Source organism: Rhinopithecus bieti, unplaced genomic scaffold (genome assembly GCF_001698545.2).
Source record: "Rhinopithecus bieti isolate Rb0 unplaced genomic scaffold, ASM169854v2 scaffold_4553, whole genome shotgun sequence".
Taxonomy (NCBI): Eukaryota; Metazoa; Chordata; class Mammalia; order Primates; family Cercopithecidae; genus Rhinopithecus; species Rhinopithecus bieti.
Window position 1 is genome coordinate 6,044,313 of NW_016804694.1, and position 18,436 is coordinate 6,062,748.

The window sequence follows — 18,436 nt, forward strand, 5'->3', positions numbered from 1 at the left end:
TTCATTGTCTTTGTGTTATTTCTCCTTTGTCATTTTTTATTTCACGCTTAAGTTGCCTAACAGTGTCTCTTTAATTTCATTTTATTTTAAAGAAGCTGTTCTTTTATGTATTAGTTATATCATTTTTCTCTTTTAAAATTAACTTCGGTGGCTCGAGCCTGTAATCCTAGCACTTTGGGAGGCCGAGACAGGCGGATCACGAGGTCAGGAGATCAAGACCACCCTGGCTAACACGGTGAAACCCCGTCTCTACTAAAAAAACACAAAAAACGAGCTGGGCGAGGTGGCGGGTGCCTGTAGTCCCAGCTACTCGGGAAGCTGAGGCAGGAGAATGGTGTGAACCCGGAAGGCGGAGCTTGCAGTGAGCTGAGATCTGGCCACTGCACTCCAGCCTGGGCGACAGAGCGAGACTCCGTCTCAAAAAAATAAATAAATAAATTAATTAATTTAATTAACTTTTTGAGTAAGATGCTTAATTGTTAAGAGTGTGAATTTTCCTCTGAGTACTTCTTTAACTGAACTCCAAAGGTTCTGATATGAGGAGGTCATCTCACCATGTTGCCTGCATTTGCTTTGCTTTATATTGCATGTGTTTCTTATTGTAAAATTTAGAATGGCAGTATTTTCATCTTAGAAGTTACTTTTACAACTATGACTTTGGTTGGTATTCATAGACCTCCTATCATGATCAATGATGGAATTTTTATATTTCCTCTTCCTTACCACTCAATTGATTGTTATTTTTCTTAGTATTTTCCTTTGAACTCAAAAGTAAAATACACTCTTTACTTCTGACATGTTCTAAAAGCTCTAAATATATTCAGACCATGGTGAGTTTTTCCAGAGGGTTCTTTTTAGTCTTTATTCTGCCCTTTTTTCGGCCACCTCTCCACTCCCCAGCAGGCAGTCCCTAGTCATTAGTTGATTGGTAGGCAAATTGGAGCCCAGGGCACACTGCTTGTCCTTCTTCCTGAGGTGCTTAGGCCAAGCTTAGGGCCCCTCCAGATGTCGAAAACCTCTTTATGCCTAGCTATTTGTGATTGTAACAAGACTGGGTTACTAAGCATTTCATCCCAATATGGGCAAATACATACATCCCTCAGTATCTGGGGGGGGATTAGTTCTAGGACCCCTGTAGATACCAAAATCCATGGATGTTCAAGTCCCTTATATAAAATGGTGTAGTGTTTGCATATAACCACACATCTCCTCATATACTTTAAATCATCTCTAGATTACTTAAAATACCTAATACAATATAAATGTTATGTAAATAGTTGTTATACTGTATTGTATAGGGAATAATGATAAGGAAAAAGTCTGTACATGTTAAGTACAGACATAACCATTTTTTTCTAATATTTAAAGAAATATCTAATTTTTTTTCAATATTTTTGATCCACGCTTGCTTAAATCTCTGAATACAGAACCCATGGATATGGAGGGATGACTATATTTTCAAATTGAACAGTTTCAGAAGAAATTCTGGCAAGTCCTTAAAGGCTCTTTCACCCCTAGCCTGGACTAGCTTTCATTTACACTTGACCATGGCCATTCCTTTACCATTCCTTTTTCCCTCCTCTCAGTTCATTTCTCCACGGGGCCCTTCCCGGGCTCCAGAGTTTAGACCAAGGGAAACAGTGCTACTAGATGACCACCTAGTTAAGAGACAGCCAGCTCTGGTAAGACTGATATCTGTAAAGGTCTTCTAGTGCTTGAAAATCCTGTGTCCTGCCAAGGAACAGACTTGGTGTCTATTTCCATTTTTGTCCTTGTTCCTGTTTCCTTTCAGTCCCATTTCTCACACACCATTTGTCCTGGGTCTCTTTTAACTATCGTTAACTATCACCACCCCCACCCCATCATATGGTGTCGCATCATGTCACATATTCACAAGGTGCAGAGCAGAAAGGAGAAGAGCTTCCTTGACTCAAGCAAATGAATCTGTACTTGGAGGTATCGTGAGAGAAGCAAAAAATACTTTTGAAGAAGACTTTTCAGCATCCCTTGAATCAAACAGCATTGTAGTGTTCTGACCAGGGAAGGAAACCATTTCCCCATTGACGAGAGACAGGAGATCATACAGCACAAAATTCAGACCAGAGTCTTTTCCGTTCACAGGCCAAGCAATTAGTCAAACTTGGGCAGTTTCCTTTCCCATTCAGCCATTAAGAGTTTGCACATCATTATTAGGATTTATTTAGCCCAGTGTGTAATAGCAGAAGAACCAATGGGGGAGTGGGGTGCAGGGAGGTCTTCCCCAAGACATCTCAGTCATATCTGAGCATCACTTTCCCTGACAGTAAAGTTAGGACATTGGATTAGATCTTAAAGTACCTGTTTGCTCAGATATCCTAAGGATCCTAGGGCATGAGCTGGCTGGATGGCTGCACAGAACCCCTAGGGATGGTCCTCATGAGTTTACAGTGTGATGAGTTTAGCTGGATGGAGTCTGATTGTTAGGTGGATTCTGGGCTGGCCCACAGGAGGCCTCTCCACCCTTGTTCCCTCCCGGGAAGATGACTGTGGCATATGTCACAGGCTTGGAGCAGACCAGGACCTTAGGAGGTAGAGGGGGCAATGAGGATGGAGCTGGGAGTGATGGTTTTCCTGATGGGGGATCAAGAGGTAGGCTGGTGTAGGTGGTATTGTCAAATGAAGGTGGTGAGTCAAGTCTAACGTGTGGTACATCCAAAGGCAATTCAGCAGCCAGTCCAGAGTTACTGATGTGGTGGACGACTGAGGAGGGATTCTGAAACAAAAGCAGGCAAATCAGGAATACCTCCCTCTGCCCCAGATCTCCCTTTGGTGGGAAGCCCAGGACCACACTAGATCTATCTCTTGAATCCTGAGTATGTCATTGGGCAAGAGGGCTTCATTGTGAAGATTTTCAAGCCCCAAGTTTCTCCCCAAGTCTGGGAGGGTGGGATGCCAAGGGAGACCATTAGTGTCAAGTTTATAGCATTTAAGAAGAGGGTTTCGACCCCAGCTAGGTCCCAGTCCTTTCTCCACCCCATCATCCTAGGACCTCTCAGTGAGTGTGATGAATGAAAAGTCTGGGGAATTTGGCTGCGGGCCTGCAGAGGCTTCTTACCATGCCTGAAACTCTGCTGCTCAGGAATCGGCCACTGACACCAAGCCTGTTCCCTGGCAGAACAGACAACAGCAGCATAGTCTGCTTCCGGGGCTGGCTCAGAGCCCTTCCCTCACTCCCTTCCTTCAGAAGCCTCTGAAACCTCTTCACTACTGCAGACTCACCTTCCCCACTCCCACCACCAAACCTTTACCCCTTCCATCTCCCCAGCCTGCTGGAAATCTCCCCACCCACTTATGGTTTCCAGAGCTCCCTTCAACCCACCTCAGCACTCAGCCTACCTCCTGAAACCCTTTCCCCACCTTCTGCAACGCCTTTCCTCCCATTGCATTGCCCCACCCTTTCTAATTCCTGTCTTTCCGCAGGCTGCTCCCATTGAATCTCCTTCCCTCCCCTCCATCCCTCAGCCCTGTGAATTCTAGGATATGGGGGCCTTGAGACTTAAGCCCAGGTAAATCCATTTGTAGGGGGATTGGACCTAGACTCCTGGCCTTATCTACACAACTGGTTGATACAGGAATAGTAGGGCCAGGCTGAGATAGGAAGATAGCCACCTACCTTTTTTCCTCTTGGCCATCACAGCAAACAGCACCACCGCTGCCACCAGCAGGCCTACCAGGAGCACAGCACCCCAGATCAAGGGGATGCTGAGGAACAGAAAGGGATAGGCGGGCTTAGACCTGAAGCCTGTGGGGAGCTGCTGGCCAGGAGCCCTGGAACAGCCACAGAAGGGTGACATTCTCGATTGGGAGAGGGAGATGGAATAGAATGAGGAGGGCTGACTGAGGCAGGGCAGAAGAGGGACTCATTAAGGTGTCCTGGCTGAAGATTCACCAGCATGAAGGGACCATTGCTGAACCAGGACAGAGAAGTATGTATGTGTCTGTCTGTCTGTCTGTCTGTCCAGAAGTTCCCCAGAGGTGGGAAGAATCATAGGTTTTCCCCTTCAGTTTAGTTTGGAGCTCTAAACAGGTCATTGTCTCCACCACCACCCTTTTCTTGGCCTCTCAAATCCAATCTTGTCAGTACCTCTTCTCATCCTGGCTGGGTTCCAAGGGGTTGGCACTGCCTGCAGGGTCTGAGAATGCGTTCTCAGCCAGACTGCCAATCTTATGGATCTCTTCTTCGTCCTCTGTCAGACCAGGAACGGAGTCAGAAGGAAACATTTAATGAGTGCATGCCCATGTGGGCAGGCTTCAATATCCTGTTGAGTTCTGAGGGACTGGAGGAGTGGAGCCAAGGAAGGAGAGGACCCCAGGAAGAAACACAGAAAGGGGAGGATGGGAAGTTCTTTAGGGGCCTGTCATTCCACAGGTCAGGAAATAGCACTGGCTTTTTATGTCTTTACCTGGTTGTGACTACACCCACTTTTTCCTGTACCACCAGCTCCTCCCATCTTCCCGCTGCATTTCTTCCCTTTTACCTGCTCTACCCCTCACCCCTTTGGCCTTATCAAGCTGTTCAGTCTGTGTAAAAACACCTACTGGATGATCTGTACCCACCTCTCCTTCCCATCCGAATAGGTTTCTCCAGTTCTCATCCTCAGGGTGACATAGCTCCTGGCTCTCATGGGTCTTAAATGGGGCCTCCTCACATACCCGCAACCCTGCAACCCCAGCCCAAGCTCTGCCCTCAGGACTGAAGGAAATCTGGGTGGGCCCTCATGTGATGCAACACTAACCAACTGACCCTTGCTGAGAGCCTTGCTGGGATCCTGAGACTCAGTTTGAAGACAAGGCTTCTGTCACCCATAAGATGTAATTGACTTCTGGCTGCAGGACTTGGGGTTGGTTTCTCTGGGCCTGGAGACTTGTCTTAGGAACCTAGCCAGTCCTTTCAGACCAACTGGAATGGGGCCTTGCCTTGTTCTTGAGAGATAAACCATTCCTACTCCCCATCCTATGCCACACCAGGAACTGGGGCTGCTGTGGCACATGTCCTGTCCTCCTGGTGCCTATTAGGCTGCCTTTGACCACCTTCTCTGAAGCTAAATGCTCGCCTGAGCTGCAAGCCACATCATCTCTGGATGCTATGTGCCACCTGCCTGCCTGAAAATCATTCTCCACAGCACCTGCCCCATAGCAGCAAGTCGGGGGCCCAGGTCCCTGCCTCCCTGACCCTCCTCCCAGAGAGTCTCATCTTGTCACAATTTGCCTTTTAGGGAGTTAGAACCTGAATTTAGTAACTCAAAGTGTCAAGGAATGAGGAGGGCAAAGAATGACAAGTATTAACAATATATTTATAAGACAATAACCACGGGCTTGAGATGAGAAGGATTCTAATGACAACATAGTCTACCCTCTTATTTAGAGGGAAAAAAACAAGGGAAGGGGCTGGGGCGGTGGCTCATGCCTGTAATCCCAGCACTTTGGGAGGCCAAGGCGGGGCGGATCACTTGAGGTCAGGAGTTCAAGACCAGCCTGGCCAACATGATAAAACCGCGTCTCCACTAAAAATACAAAAATTAGCCAGGCGTGGTGGCGGGCACCTGTAGTCCCAGCTACTCGGGAGGCTGAGACACAAGAATCACTTGAACCCGGGAGTCCAAGGTTGCAGTGAGCCAATACTGCCATTGCAGTCCAGCCTGGGCAACAGAGTGAGACCCTGTCTCAAACAAAACAAAATGAAACAAAACAAAAACAAGGGAAGGGAAAATGCTCTACTTCATTTTATTATTTGGGGATTGGGCATAAAATACCTGAGAAAAGGAAGACTTAAAGGTGAAAAAATGGCCAGTTCCATAAAAGAAAAGGAGTGGCTGTCTGTGCTTGAGGTAGCTGACCATTTTCCCTCCAGAACTTTATTTTTAGAACATCCTATCTTTCTTTTAAAAAACCCAACTTTTAATATTTTAAAATTTTATTTTAATAAATCTTGTATACTAGAAAAGTTATGGGCTCTGGGAATGAAACCTGCAAAAATAATGTCTTTAATACTGAAAATAGGGTCAAGAATATTGGCTTAAAATATTAATGACACTTTTTCCATTTTTAAAACGAAAGGAGTTGAAGTAGTTCAGGTACTGAATGTACCCACTTGTAGGTGAGACATACTAGATGCCCTGTGAAGACTTACAAAATTAAATAAGGTATGAATTCCATAATTCTTAAGCCATCAAGCCCACTATTACAGGAATAAAACACTGAAAGCTACAAAAATTAATTCTGGTTTTATGTACTCAGATTAAACATTGTTTACAATATTTCTAATTAAAAAATAAATTAGCATCAAGTATGTTGAAAATGCTGGAAGAAGAGGCCAAGTCCCTGGGGTAGGAAGGACACGCCTTCCTGTTGGGAAGCACACTAGTGCGGAAGGGGGATGGGGACGGTTTTCAGCTGATTTATCTCAGACTTCCCACCCAGTTTGGTTTCCGCTCCCTGCAGAGCTGTCAAGAGGATATCTCCTCGGAATGCCGCCTCCCCAGGGGCCCCCACTCCTCAAGAACCCAAGAGCCCTGGCAATAGGTGGGGGTGGGGAGGGTAGGTCCAAGGGGTGGTAGCTGACCTAGGATAACTCACCTGGGGGCAGTATGTTCAGAGAGACTCTATGCAAAATCTGGGGCCCCCTGGCCCCGTCCACCATGCAGCCATACTCGCCAGCATCCTCCTCCTGCAGGGTAACCATTTCCACCTGCAGCAGGCCCCCACCCAGGTCTGTGAGAAACGTACGCCTGCCCGCTGGAGCTCTGCGATCCACAGCTGAGGACACCAGGGGCTGGCACCCCTCCGGCGAGAACCGGCACCACACCTTCTGAGCCTTGACATCCTGGAGCCTGTAGTGGCACTGCACCAGAATGGAGCTTCCCACGGGTGCCTGCAGCACCTCGGGGAGGCTGCCAACTATGCCCTGACCTGGGGAAGGAAAGGAGGTGGGAATTGTGGGCTGGAGCTGGGAGCACCTCCCAGCCCAGCTGCTGGTATGGGTGTGGCGTTCACAATAACACTTTACTCCTGGGTATGGGCTGAGCATATGGGACCCGGAGCTGCAGCTCCTCCTGAGCCTTACCTTCTAGTCCCAGGAGCAGCAGCAAGAGCAGGTTGGGGCCCATGGCTGGGCAGAGAAATGTCAACTCCTGGGCTTGCCTGGAGACTGACACAGCATTCCCCTGAGGGCAGGAAACATCTGCCTCAGACAGTCACGTGGGGTTCTTAGTGACTATGGGGTGGGAGACAGGAAATGATGGGCACCTCCAAGAGTGGGGAAAGGGAGTTCTTCTAAGCCCTGATTGGCTTAGTGCTCAGGAACTGCCCTGAGGGTAAGGGTGGGCAAGACAGGATGAGAAGACCCAAAGAAAGCTAGAAGCCTGCAGTGGCTGGGGCCCAGCTAAGGGGTGAGATGGGAGGATTGTGACAATTGGAGGACAAGAGAGAAAGAGGAAAGATGATCTTCAGGATCTTCCTAATACAGAATCTGAGGGTGCACAGCTGTGAAGGAGGAAGGTAGAGTGCCTTGCACCTCACCCAATGCCATTCTCACTCTCAATTCTTTGGGAGTGCCGCCCCACCACCCAAGCTTTTAAGAGGTTGTCCTTGCATGCAGTACAACCTCAAACAGGAAGTTTCACCTTGATCCTGTACCCTGGACTGGGTCTTTCTTCATTTATTGTCCTGGACACTCTAGACCCCTTCCATCTGGATCCACATTCTTCGGTTCTGGGAAACCAATTATTTCTTTCATAATTACATGTCCATTTTCTTCTCCCCCTCCCTTTTTCTGCAACTCCTTAACTAGTTGGTTATTGAATGTCATGTGCTCATTTCATTTTTATATCTTTTCTCTCTCATTTTCCATCTTTTGTCTCTTTTGTTCTGCCTTCAAGGAGATTTCCTCATTTTCTTCCATCCTTCTATTTTGTCTTTTAAAATGTTATTTTAAAATATTTTAATTTACAAGACAAGATATTCCTCGTTCTTTGAGCATTTTAAAATTCTGGCATACTATTTTTGTTTCATGAATGCTCTATCTTCTCTGTTGGAAGACAATTCTTCATGAATATTTTCACATTGCTGCATGTTCTAGTCCTTCCGTGCAAAGGGTACTAGCCAAGTTTTGTTGGAGGGTGATTGAATAGCAAACATGCCTTGAGTGCAACGTCCAGAGATTTGCTCGCATTCTTCCTCTTCTTCACCGAAGATTTGTTTACATTCCACAGTAAAGGTTTCTCTCTCTCTCTCCCTCTCTCTCTCTCTCTCTTTCTTCCAGAGAGGAAGATACACCAAATTCTCTATATAAACTCCAAGTCTCATAATTTGGGGATTTCTCTCCTGTGATCCAAGCTCGTTGCCTGCACAGGAAGCTCCTGGCTCTCATTCATGTTGCCCTGTGGAAATGGGCTCAGGGAACTGGGACAAAGTGTGAGTAATAAACCTAATAAACTATCTGACCTCAGACACAGCGGAAGCACCATTGGTCAAAGAGACTACAGCAGCTGGGGATGGTTAAGAGGGGAGTATTGCTCTAATCTGGAGGGTAAGACCTAGAAAAGGGTCTGGAAAGGCCGTTCTCCCTCACTCCCATCTCCTCCCTTCTCACCTCCTTTTTTCCTCTTTTTCCTTCCTTCCTTCCTTTGGGAACAAGGGAGTGAGGAATAGGAAACTGGGAGCAGGAGCTTAAGAAAACTAGTTAATGTGTTAAACTGGGCCTTGTGGAAGTGGAAGATTGGGTGACCAACCTCCCCTTTTTGCTTGGGACTGAGGGGTTTCTTGGGACTGAGGGGTTTCATGGGACTTTCTGTGCAAAAACTGAAAAAGTCCTGAACAAACCAGAATGGGTCACCCTAGTTGGTGATGTGCTTGCATCTGTCTTGCCAATGTAGATCAGGCTTTCTCTGATTGCCTTAGAAGGAAGTTATTTTCATAGTAACAAGCCACCCGGGCATGTTGTATGAAGAGGTGAACTGTATTCAACGCTGGACTAAGTGTTGAATATGGTCCACTGCTGGGTGCTGGGACAGAGGTGACCAGGCAAGTTCCTGGCCTTCACAGAGGCATCATGTTGCTGGGCGTTAGATGGAGGAAACCAGTGTTTATTGAGGACCTACTATGTGCTAGTCGCCTGGCCAAGGACCTTCACAATGTTATTTCTTTCTTTTTTTTTCTTTTGAGACAGAGTCTCACTCTGTTACCCAGGCTGGAGTGCAGTGGCGCAACCTTGGCTCACTGCAACCTTGGCCTCCTGGGTTCAAGCGATTCTCTGCCTCAGCCTCCCACATAGCTGGGACTACAGGCACGCACCACCATGCCCGACTAATTTTTGTCTTTCCTTTTTTTTGTACAGACAGTGTTTTGCCATGTTGGTCAGGCTGGTCTTGAATTCCTGGCCTCAAGTAATCCACCCCCCTCAGCCTCCCAAGGTGCTTGGATTATAGGCGTGAGCCACCATGTCCGGCCACAAATGTTATTTCTTTTAACCCCACAAAAACCTTGCAAAGTAGGGGAAGTGGGTGTTTTGTTTATTTATTTCTACAAGCGAGGGCACTGAGGTTGAGAGGGATTGAGGAGGCTGCCTAAGGTATCTTAATAGGAGGCAGAGTTGAAATTTGAGGCCAAATGGCCTCACTCCCCTTCAGTCCAGAGTGCTCCCAGAGAGTTTGAGGCAGGGGAGCCTGGGTGATTCCAATCCAGAGGGCAATGTCTCTGACACGGCAGAGAAGGAAAGAGAAAAGGCCAAGCTCCCATGAGGAGGAAAGCCTGATTCTGGGCTGGGACTGACGGCAGCCACTGCCCTGAGCACAAGGCAGGCTGCAGGGAGCCTCCCAGGCCATGTCATCAGCACTGGTGCCCACAACAGGGGTGGGAGGGAGGTGGAGAAGGTGCAATTTGGGCTCGGCTCATTCTTGGTGTCTACCTGTGCCCTGGATCTATAGGAAGGGGGCACTGCCCCAGGACACAATAAGGAAGTTTAATGTGCCCCTGAGCCAGGGAGGCCATGGGAACACAGACTGGACCAGAATCCTAAGGCTCCAGGGCAGGGAGCCAGTGGAGCAGCTTACATTGGGAGTGGACAAGGCAGGGTTGGGGCACAGCTGGAGCCAGGGAGTGACATGTTGAAGTGAGGCTGGAACATGAGGGCCATGCCGGGAGCTCCATCCTGGTGATTTAAACCTTAGGTGCCCAAGCCCAGGTTAGGTGGCAAAGCAGCCATGTGAGCGGTGGCCACAGGGGATCCTGGGCATCCACTTCTCTTGGGCCCAGTCCAGAGAGCCCAAGAATATGACCAACTCACTTCTTTCCCCTGCAGCTCACACTCAGGGGAGTCTCCTCCCAGTTTCCCCCAGAGTCTTGGCCAGGGTGGTGTGTGTGTTGAAGAGAGAGATGAGGTTGCATGAGCTGCCCTGGCTGTTCGCTCGCCCTGAATACTCCTCCCCGTGATGTCTTCATGGTTTACTTCCTGGCCTCCTTCAAGTGTTCCTCACCTTCTGGCTGCTGCATTTAAGATAGTATCATCCCCTGTCCCTGCACACCCATACTCCTAACCCTGCTTGATTTTAATTTTTTCTTCAGCACGTTTTGCCTCTAACAGGTAATCAGATTGACTTATTTACTGTGTGCATTGTCTGTCTCCTCTCCTCCCACTAAAGTGAGCTCTGTGCGGGCACAACTCTCGCCTGTTTTGTCCACTGTTGTATTTCCAGTGTTCAGAATAGCACTCGCCACAGACTAGTTGCTCGAACTAATACTTGTTGAATAAATAAGTAGGAGTGAGTTAGAGGAAAGAACACCTTGAATGCCAAGTGAAATTTGGATTTCCAGGCTCTACTTGGGATTTTGGATAAGTTCCTTTCCCTTGTTGAGCCTCAGTTTCCCTTCTATATGATGAGGGGCTTGAACCATCAGTTCCCAGTTTGATATGCTGTACATTATCAAGCCCTTGTCATTTCTCCAAAGGCGAAGTGACATGATAAAAACAGAGTTCTAAGGAGATGAATGGACGAGTCTGCCAGGAGTTGACCTTGATGGGGAGGAACTGAGTCAGCTGGAGGGGGCCTTGAGGCAGGGATGTCCCATAATCCACGGGAAGCTGATGGAGAGGGTGAATGCGGGGGAGGAGAGCAGAGGAAGACTGGATGCTAGAGAAACCCCAGAGGAGGAGGCAGAACTTGGCAATCTGATCTAGGGAAGGGAGGAGAGAGAAGAAAAAAACTGGCCGATTGAAGCCTGTGAGAATGGAGGGATGTGGTATCTTGTGGTCCTGCACCTCAAGGAGCAAGATCTCTTAACTTTTTGTCATCCAGATTCATTTTCTTACCCCTGTGGAAGAAAATGAGACTTTCATGAAGCCCACAACTATCCAGTTAAATATGACAGTCTTGGATTTATTTGTGAGTGTTTAAAATGTCCAATGTTCAGAAGTTGTCAGGTGTTCTTACCACCTCCCTGCTCCCTCAAATAGTCCCTGCTTCCAGGGTCCAGGAGAAGCAGTGTTCAGGCAGAGTAGTCTCTTGCCAGAGCAGAACAAGGAGTCCTGGTGGCCAAGTAGCACGTATACAGGCTGGACTGGTCCCTGATGTGACTTCTCCTGGGCTTTTCCTCCCATCGTCTTCCTCACGTGTCTGTCAGCCCTGCAATAGTCCAAGGACTCATGTGGCCCCTCTCAGCACCACCTTCCATCCCTGCCAAGTCCACCCTCGATTGGCTGTGCTCTCCAAGCTCACCTGGCAGAGTTTGGAGCTGGTGCCCTGGGTCATGGCCACAGTCTGGTTCACTAGGTGGATGTGTCCCTGGCTTCTGTCCATGCCAGGCTGCAGCCCAGAGGGCGCTGGCTGCTAGAATCTTGATGAGAAAGATGCAGGCCAGAAGGAGAAGGATGGAAGTGGGTGGGAAGGGGATTTCTCCTTCCAAGAGGCTCCTTGGAGAGACAAGAGGGCAGATGGGAGCCTTGAGATGACCTACAGATTAGAATCTTCTCTCAGGGAATGGGGAGAAACCAGGAGCTTCTAGGACCTCAGCACACCTCCCCACCCAGCACCACCCCTGGGATGGGTCTTTTTGGGGCTTTGGGAGCCCATAGTCAAGAGACTTGAGTTCTAGGCATGCTCTGCCACTAACCTGCTGAGTGCACTTAAACACACAACCTTCCGTCACTGAGCAGTTTTCTTCTGTATATAGTGCTATGCCACGGGGGTGTGTGTGTACACACATGTGTGCTCAGTGGTTATATGAGCAACGTTTAGACACCAGTACACAGGCATGGACCAGTCAGACTGATTCTGGTCCTACCAAAGAAGCAGAGATCTGGGGGTCTTAGCTTTGTACTAAAGTACTAAAACTTTCATTGTTACTGAATTATGGGAATGTCTGGGGCTGCCAGGGGAGGGGCGGGAGCTGGTATTCAGGAGTCTTAGAGCAGCTACTCTTTACAAACCATTATGGAAGTCTTCCAATAAATGAACAACTGACACAGTCACACTAACTAACTAACATGTAGCAGCTGGTGGAGGGGTGTTTAGATAAGACACATCCAGGGCCCTTCAGGCTCTAGTTGCCTTGTAATTTGTAGTTCAGGATGCCCAGCCCCCACCCCCTGTGGGGCTCTGCAGGGTGGTAGTCTGCCCACGGGATTTAGGAAAGAACCATCGCTGTACCTGGAGATGCTGTGCTCCACATGGGCATCCTCGAAGCTCTCAGACTCCCCGGGGACCCAGAGATCGCCAGCATCCCGGTGATCCAGGGGGTCTGTGGGTGGCAAAGCCATGAGCCTCCAGCCCCTTCCTCCTCAAGGCAGGGGGAGAACCTTTATGGGTGGGGTGAGGTCCCCTGGGCACTGGTCCTATGTGGATCAAGTCATTACACTCCATAAGCCTCAATTTCCCCACTTACAAAGTGGGCAGTTAGGAATACTTCCTTAATAGCAGGGTTACCAGGATTCCATGAGGGCACCTCTGGGCAGTGTCTAGCACCTCATCAGAGCTCAGTAACTGCAACTCCCCACTCCTTCTGCACAGGGGCTAAGAAGAGCGAATGCAATCGTGGATGTACTTGAAAATCCTATCTAAACTGTCAATCTATCTACACAAGCTATGGGTTACTTTTATTTTTCTGTCTCCCTCTTGGGAGTTGGCTAAGGGAGTTCACTGCCACCCGCCATCCTTAGAAAAGCGGTGGAGGTGGGGTTTGTGTCTAGGGCTGGCAGTCTCGCCTGACCTCCCCATGTCAGGCAAATACTACTCCTGACCTCATTTCCATGGTAAAGAGCCATACTGGGAGAAGGGGTTGGAAAACAGGAGAGTCAGAAACGGCCTCTGTAACCATTCTCCTTTGGGGACACAGTTGTGTTCTGAAGACTCAAGCAGAAGGCCTTCTTGGAGGGTGGTCCCTGCGCAAAGCTTGGGGATGGAAAGAGACACCCTGGCCCACCTACTCCCACCTGGAATGATGATCCCAAGACAGTTCAGTAGCAGGAGGCTTGGAGCACATGTCGCACCCTGCCCCCAACTGCCCTGCCCCACAACAAAAACTCACCGGAACCCTGTGGGGTCAGCAGGACAGACACCACCCTCTCCATTTACAGATGAGAGAATGGAGGCCCAGAGAAGTGAAGCACATTGCCCAGCACAAGCAGTGTATTTTTCTAGGGGTGATTTTCTGTACCAGGTTGGTGCTTCACTTACGTTGATAGGACCATTGGTCAGTTGGTGAGGGAATAAATTAATCTCCTCCTCCTCCTTAAGGACCTCCCATCATGTTCACATGCTAACTGGATGGAGATGGATAAAGCTGTTTGGGCAAGCAGGGCTAAGGCCAGGCTAGTTCACAGAGTGCCTTAATGCAAAGTAGAGAAAGGTGCCCTTCTTGCAGGTGATGCAGCTCTGCACCAGGGAACACAGTCTGGCAAAAAGAGTCTGGGCTGAGGCCTGGATTTTGGCCCTCTTGTGCAGTGAGCAACCTGCACAACAATCCTTGGTAGCCCTGAGTAGGGAGATGAGACCCACACGATGGGTTTTCCCAGGATTCCTGAGAGCCCAGTGGGTGGTTCTGCACACAGATGCCCAAAACATGAGGCTTGGAACAGGGGCAGGCCAAAGAGGCAGCCACTGCCTACTCACCTGCCAGCACCTCCACCAGGACCTTCCTGAGGGTGTCAGCCTCACTGCCATGGAGGCTTTGGCACTGGTAGAGGCCCGCATCGTGGGGTTGTAGATTCCGCAGTGTAATGGTGAGAGTGCCGCCCAGGGTATCATCTGTGATGGCTGTGCTCCCATTCCGCCTCCTCAGGAAGGACAGCAGCCACAAGTTGTGCGTGCTGACCACACGCTGGCATGGGCCCTTCTCGCCCAGCTGGCGACACCAGGCCTTGCGCCTCCCCCAGTGCTTCATGGAGTCATAGGGGCAGGACACCTGCAGGGACTGGCCCTCCACGCCCTGGAACACTGTGGTGTTGTGGGCTCCAGACAGCTCTGGGGAGGAGACATTCATTCACTCCTTCATTTACCAAATACGCATTGAACACTTGCTCTGTGCAGTGACCCAAACAGACAAAAATCCTGCCCTGAAGGAGCTTAGGTTCTTATGCAAGTTGGGAGCAGGTGGCACAGCATGTGTCTGTGGGAAATTGGGAACCAGGAAACCTGGGACCTGGGTTTGGTTTTCTCACAGTTGGTCTTGCTGGGCCTCCTCGGAGAAGTAACTGACCCTCTCTGGGTCTATTCTGGAGACACTTGGTCTTAAAATCCCCTCCAGTTCTGTTCTGCATATCTCTTTGCTGTCATATGGGACTAGGATCTCTCCTCGTGTCCTGGGGCTGGCTCTCCCTGCCCCGCCACTGTTGCTTGCTCTGCAGCCGCCCACATTGGTACCGACTTTCCTGACCTTTAGCTTCCAGCTTCCCTATTTCTGTGGCTTTGTTCCCCTTTCAGGAAGGGCCCGTCTCGGAGATATTTTGGGGGAGACATGAGGCTGCTATTTTGGGAACCCTCCTTAGGGCGGGGGAGATGGGCTTAGAGCACCAGCTTGTTGCTGGGGCAGGGGCTGCTGCAGAAGCCCCCAGAGCCCCTGCTTTGACTTCTCTCTTGGTCCTCCCTTGCCTGCCATCTTCAACTATTACTGTGACAGAGGCTTGAAAGATAGGATTGGGAAGCTGGTGGCCTGCCTTTTGGAACTAGAGAGACCAGATGGGCAGTGGCCCTCTCCCAACTTACCACCTCCCATCCCTGCCTCAGGACCCCACCTTCCTCCCCGCCCCCACACCATCTAAAGCTGCAGGAACAAGACTCCATTTGGCACCATCTCTCCTCTTGCCCAGGTTTGTCCAATGCTGTGGGGGAGCAAAAGGTTCACTTCCCTCAGTGGGAAGAAGCAGTTGTGTACAAAAATTTGGTGTGTCAATTCCCCGCAACTCAGTGATGGAAATCTCCAGGCCCCTCACCTCCCATCAAGAGCTGAGGACAAGAGGACCTTCAGAGCAGGGGAGAGAGTGCAGATGAAAGATGCAGATGAACATCCTCAGGTTCTTTCCTCTTTTATAACTGCAGGGGCTCATAATTAGTGGCTTATAATTTCAGAGCTATTATCAGTGCCAGCACCCCCCCCCAAAGCTTCCCCCGACTGCCAGCCAGTGCCTGGGATGCCACCGTTAGCACTCCTTCCCTTCCAATGCAACCAGAGTGCACCAGCCCCTTACATGTCCACATGCAGGAAGAGTCTGAGGGTGGGTTTTGATACTGGGAGGGGAAGGAGGGTGTGAAGAATATGGGCAGGTTGGGGAGGAGAGGAGTGCAGAACAGGGCACTCAGGCATGCCAAGGACTGCCACCGCCTTCATAATTCACCCCAGGGCCCGCCACCTGCTCCCTAACCACATACTCAAAGTGAGGAAAAGAAGGCATCACAGGGCACAGAGAAGATCCTACCTGTGGCAAAGAGTAAGATGAGCAGCCGGAGAGGCTCCATGCCACTCTTCCCTGGCCAAGGGCAGATGCAGAGTGCCTTGTGCAAGATCTTGTCTTTCCCTTGAACTGCAGAAAAGAGAGGATCAGGCATGTCAGGCGCTGCCCACAGGAACTGGGCTCCTGGGGATTAAGCAATAGTCAGGACTGGGGTCTGGAGGCGGTGCAGGGTGGGGAGGGAGGGGGAGGAGGAGTCGGCCACTGCAGCATGGCAGAAGGATCCTGAGTCTCCCAGACCTCTGAGAAGCCAGCCCACCCTCCTGCTGGTGCCAGCCAGGGTGGCCCCCAGATGGCTGGGGCTGGTAAGGCCCTGCACTGCTCAGTTTCCTTGCAGAGCCTAGCCCAAGGATCACTGCCCTCACAGCAGTATTCAGACCCTCCACTAGCTACAATGCCTGCCGTCTTCTGGTTTCAGCCTTGCAAGAGTTGGAGAACAGTTGTGCCCTCAGAAACCAGGACCCTCACCCAGCTCTTCTTAGTTCTTCCCTCCAGGACTGTCATTCCTATAGTGTGGCAGCAGTTAAGTACACAGCTCTGGAGCCAGACTTCCTGTCTTTCTGGGTGTGTAACCACACATCCAAAACCTACCTGTGTCTGTTCCCGATCCATATAGTGGGAATAATGATAGTGCAAAGGGTTATCAGGAACACCACATGGGTTCCTACAGGTAAAGTGCTTTCCAGTAGGGCCTGACACACAGCATTCAACAAATATTAACTATTACCATTATCCTAGTTAGCAGGGAAAAGGGAAATGGGCTGTCCATAAGACAGAGAATTTTCTCTCCCACCTGGAGTTTTCTGCCCAAGTTTAGCCTTCTTGGAACTGTGGGGTGTCTCCTGTGCACATATGCTCACACTGGTGTTTATTTTGTGCACACACATGCTTGAACTTCTGATCATCCTATCCTACAGGACAGAACAGGGTATTTTCCAGAGTTCTGGGGGTAGGGGTGAGTTTTCCTACAGGTACAGTTTCCCATGAAGGGTGATCAAAGCACAGGGACCCACATGTGCAAAGGCACAGAGGTGTGAAATGGCCCAGTGAGTCAGGGATTGCATGGGGAGGCTTGAGGCAATTCTAGGAGTGGGAAATGGAGTTGTGCTGGGAGTGGCAGAAGAGGCTGGAGAAGCCTGCAGGAGCCAGTAGATTGTCAGGGTCTACTTTAGTTTCCTGCAAACACTCCCTTATTTGTTCTTTTATTCATTTATTTACTCATATTTACTGTGCGTCTACCTTATGGACAGGGAATGTGCTTGGAGATGGGGAGTTCATAGAGAAGAGAAGACAGGCCTCCACTCAAAGGGTCAACTGCCCAGCCTTGCCCCAAGGGCCTGGGGGCTGAAGATCACTCTGTAGGTACTCTTCTAGGGTCTGTTTCTAAAAGTCAGGTTTATTGGCCCATAATTTACATATACAAAAATTTAACCCTTTTAAATGTCTGCTTGTATAAATTTTGACAAACTCGAGCATCTCTATAACAACCACCGCAATCACCAGGTCTATGTAACACAATGCCATAATATAAAAAGGTTCATTTCACTCAAGCGAGAGCCCTTGTGCCCATTTTAGCCAGTCTTTTTCTCTCTAATCCAGGGCCTGGCAACTACTGAGCTGACATCTGTGTCTGTAGCTTCCTGCCCTTCCTAAAATGTCATAGACATGGAATTAAACATTATGTATCCTCTTGGATCAGTCTTCATTCACTCGTCAGAATAAATTCAGCATGCGTGAAGTTGCAGTTCTCAAGAATGTATTCATTTTTATTGCTAAACCATCTTCCATTCTATGGTTGGACCACAAGTAGCGTATTCATTCACCTGCTGATGGACATTTGGGTTTTTTCCAGTTTGGGACAATTATGACATTCATGTACATATATTTTGTGTGGACGTATGTTTCTATTATCCTTGGATAAAATCCTAAGAATGGGAGTGCTAGGTCACATGTAAGTGTACGTTTAAGTCTGTAAAAGCTGCCAAAGTCTTTTCCAAAGAGGCTGTACCATTTTTACTTCCTTGTCAACAGTTAATATTGAAAAAACCTTCCTAATAGGTTTAAGGTGATATCTCATTCAATTTTAACTTATATTTTTCTAATGAGTAATGATATTGGACATCTTTTTATTGTTTATTGCCATCTATACCTTCTTCAGCAAAGTATTTTGGACAAAGTGCAACACTTTAGTCCATTTGTAATTGTTTATTATTATTTTTTTAAATTTTTTTTATTATACTTTAAGTTCTAGGGTACATGTGCATAATGTGCAGGTTTGTTACATATGTATACTTGTGCCATGTTGGTGTGCTGCACCCATCAACTCGTCAGCACCCATCAATTCATCATTTATATCAGGTATAACTCCCAATGCAATCCCTCCCCCCTCCCCCCTCCCCATGATAGGCCCCGGTGTGTGATGTTCCCCTTCCCGAGTCCAAGTGATCTCATTGTTCAGTT

At 48.9% G+C, this 18,436-nt stretch overlaps 3 protein-coding genes across 9 annotated transcripts in view; 1 reads left to right on the plus strand and 2 right to left on the minus strand.

Moving 5' to 3' along the window:
* Positions 1-2,096: 2,096 nt before the first annotated feature.
* TREML1 (triggering receptor expressed on myeloid cells like 1) lies at positions 2,097-7,202 on the minus strand. Of its 3 annotated transcripts, none has more exons than XM_017870053.1 (6): positions 7,103-7,202; positions 6,766-6,948; positions 4,124-4,226; positions 3,653-3,741; positions 3,095-3,147; positions 2,097-2,752 (listed from the first exon to the last, which is right to left on the minus strand). In XM_017870053.1, exons 1-6 carry the CDS (start codon positions 7,143-7,145, stop codon positions 2,438-2,440), a joined length of 786 nt encoding a protein of 261 aa, XP_017725542.1. In that variant the 5' UTR covers positions 7,146-7,202; the 3' UTR covers positions 2,097-2,437. The 3 variants fall into 3 exon arrangements, with proteins under 3 accessions (XP_017725542.1, XP_017725540.1, XP_017725543.1); XM_017870051.1 differs by having other exon boundaries at positions 6,616-6,948; XM_017870054.1 differs by lacking the exon at positions 3,095-3,147 and having other exon boundaries at positions 6,616-6,948.
* Positions 7,203-7,477: 275 nt separating this feature from the next.
* LOC108528302 (trem-like transcript 4 protein) overlaps positions 7,478-18,436 on the plus strand; it is a 108,025-nt gene continuing 97,066 nt past the window's right edge. The window contains 2 exon segments of the mRNA XM_017870035.1: positions 7,478-7,536; positions 8,396-8,451. Coding sequence (XP_017725524.1) covers positions 7,478-7,536; positions 8,396-8,451 — 115 coding nt within the window.
* Positions 11,315-18,436, minus strand: part of TREM2 (triggering receptor expressed on myeloid cells 2) — a 37,003-nt gene continuing 29,881 nt past the window's right edge. For 3 of the 5 annotated variants that reach the window (XM_017870191.1, XM_017870190.1, XM_017870192.1), the window contains 5 exons: positions 15,944-16,048; positions 14,142-14,492; positions 12,681-12,771; positions 11,751-11,944; positions 11,384-11,657 (listed from right to left, as the gene is read on the minus strand). In XM_017870191.1, the coding sequence (XP_017725680.1) occupies positions 11,641-11,657; positions 11,751-11,944; positions 12,681-12,771; positions 14,142-14,492; positions 15,944-15,983 (693 nt within the window). In that variant the 5' untranslated portion in view covers positions 15,984-16,048 and the 3' untranslated portion in view covers positions 11,384-11,640. Of the gene's footprint in view, positions 11,347-11,383; positions 11,658-11,750; positions 11,945-12,680; positions 12,772-14,141; positions 14,493-15,943; positions 16,075-18,436 lie in introns of those variants that run through there. The other 2 variants (XR_001885122.1, XM_017870189.1) reach the window with 2 other exon arrangements.

Coding starts and splice junctions, on each gene's coding strand:
- TREML1 (XM_017870051.1), bottom strand. CDS start 7,145: ATGGGCCCCAACCTGCTCTTGCTGCTGCTCCTGGGACTAGAAG. Junction 4,227..6,615: donor TCTGAACATACTGCCCCCAG/GTGAGTTATCCT, acceptor CTGGTCTGACAG/AGGACGAAGAAGAGATCCAT. Junction 3,742..4,123: donor CCCAGCCAGGATGAGAAGAG/GTACTGACAAGA, acceptor TCTGTTCCTCAG/CATCCCCTTGATCTGGGGTG.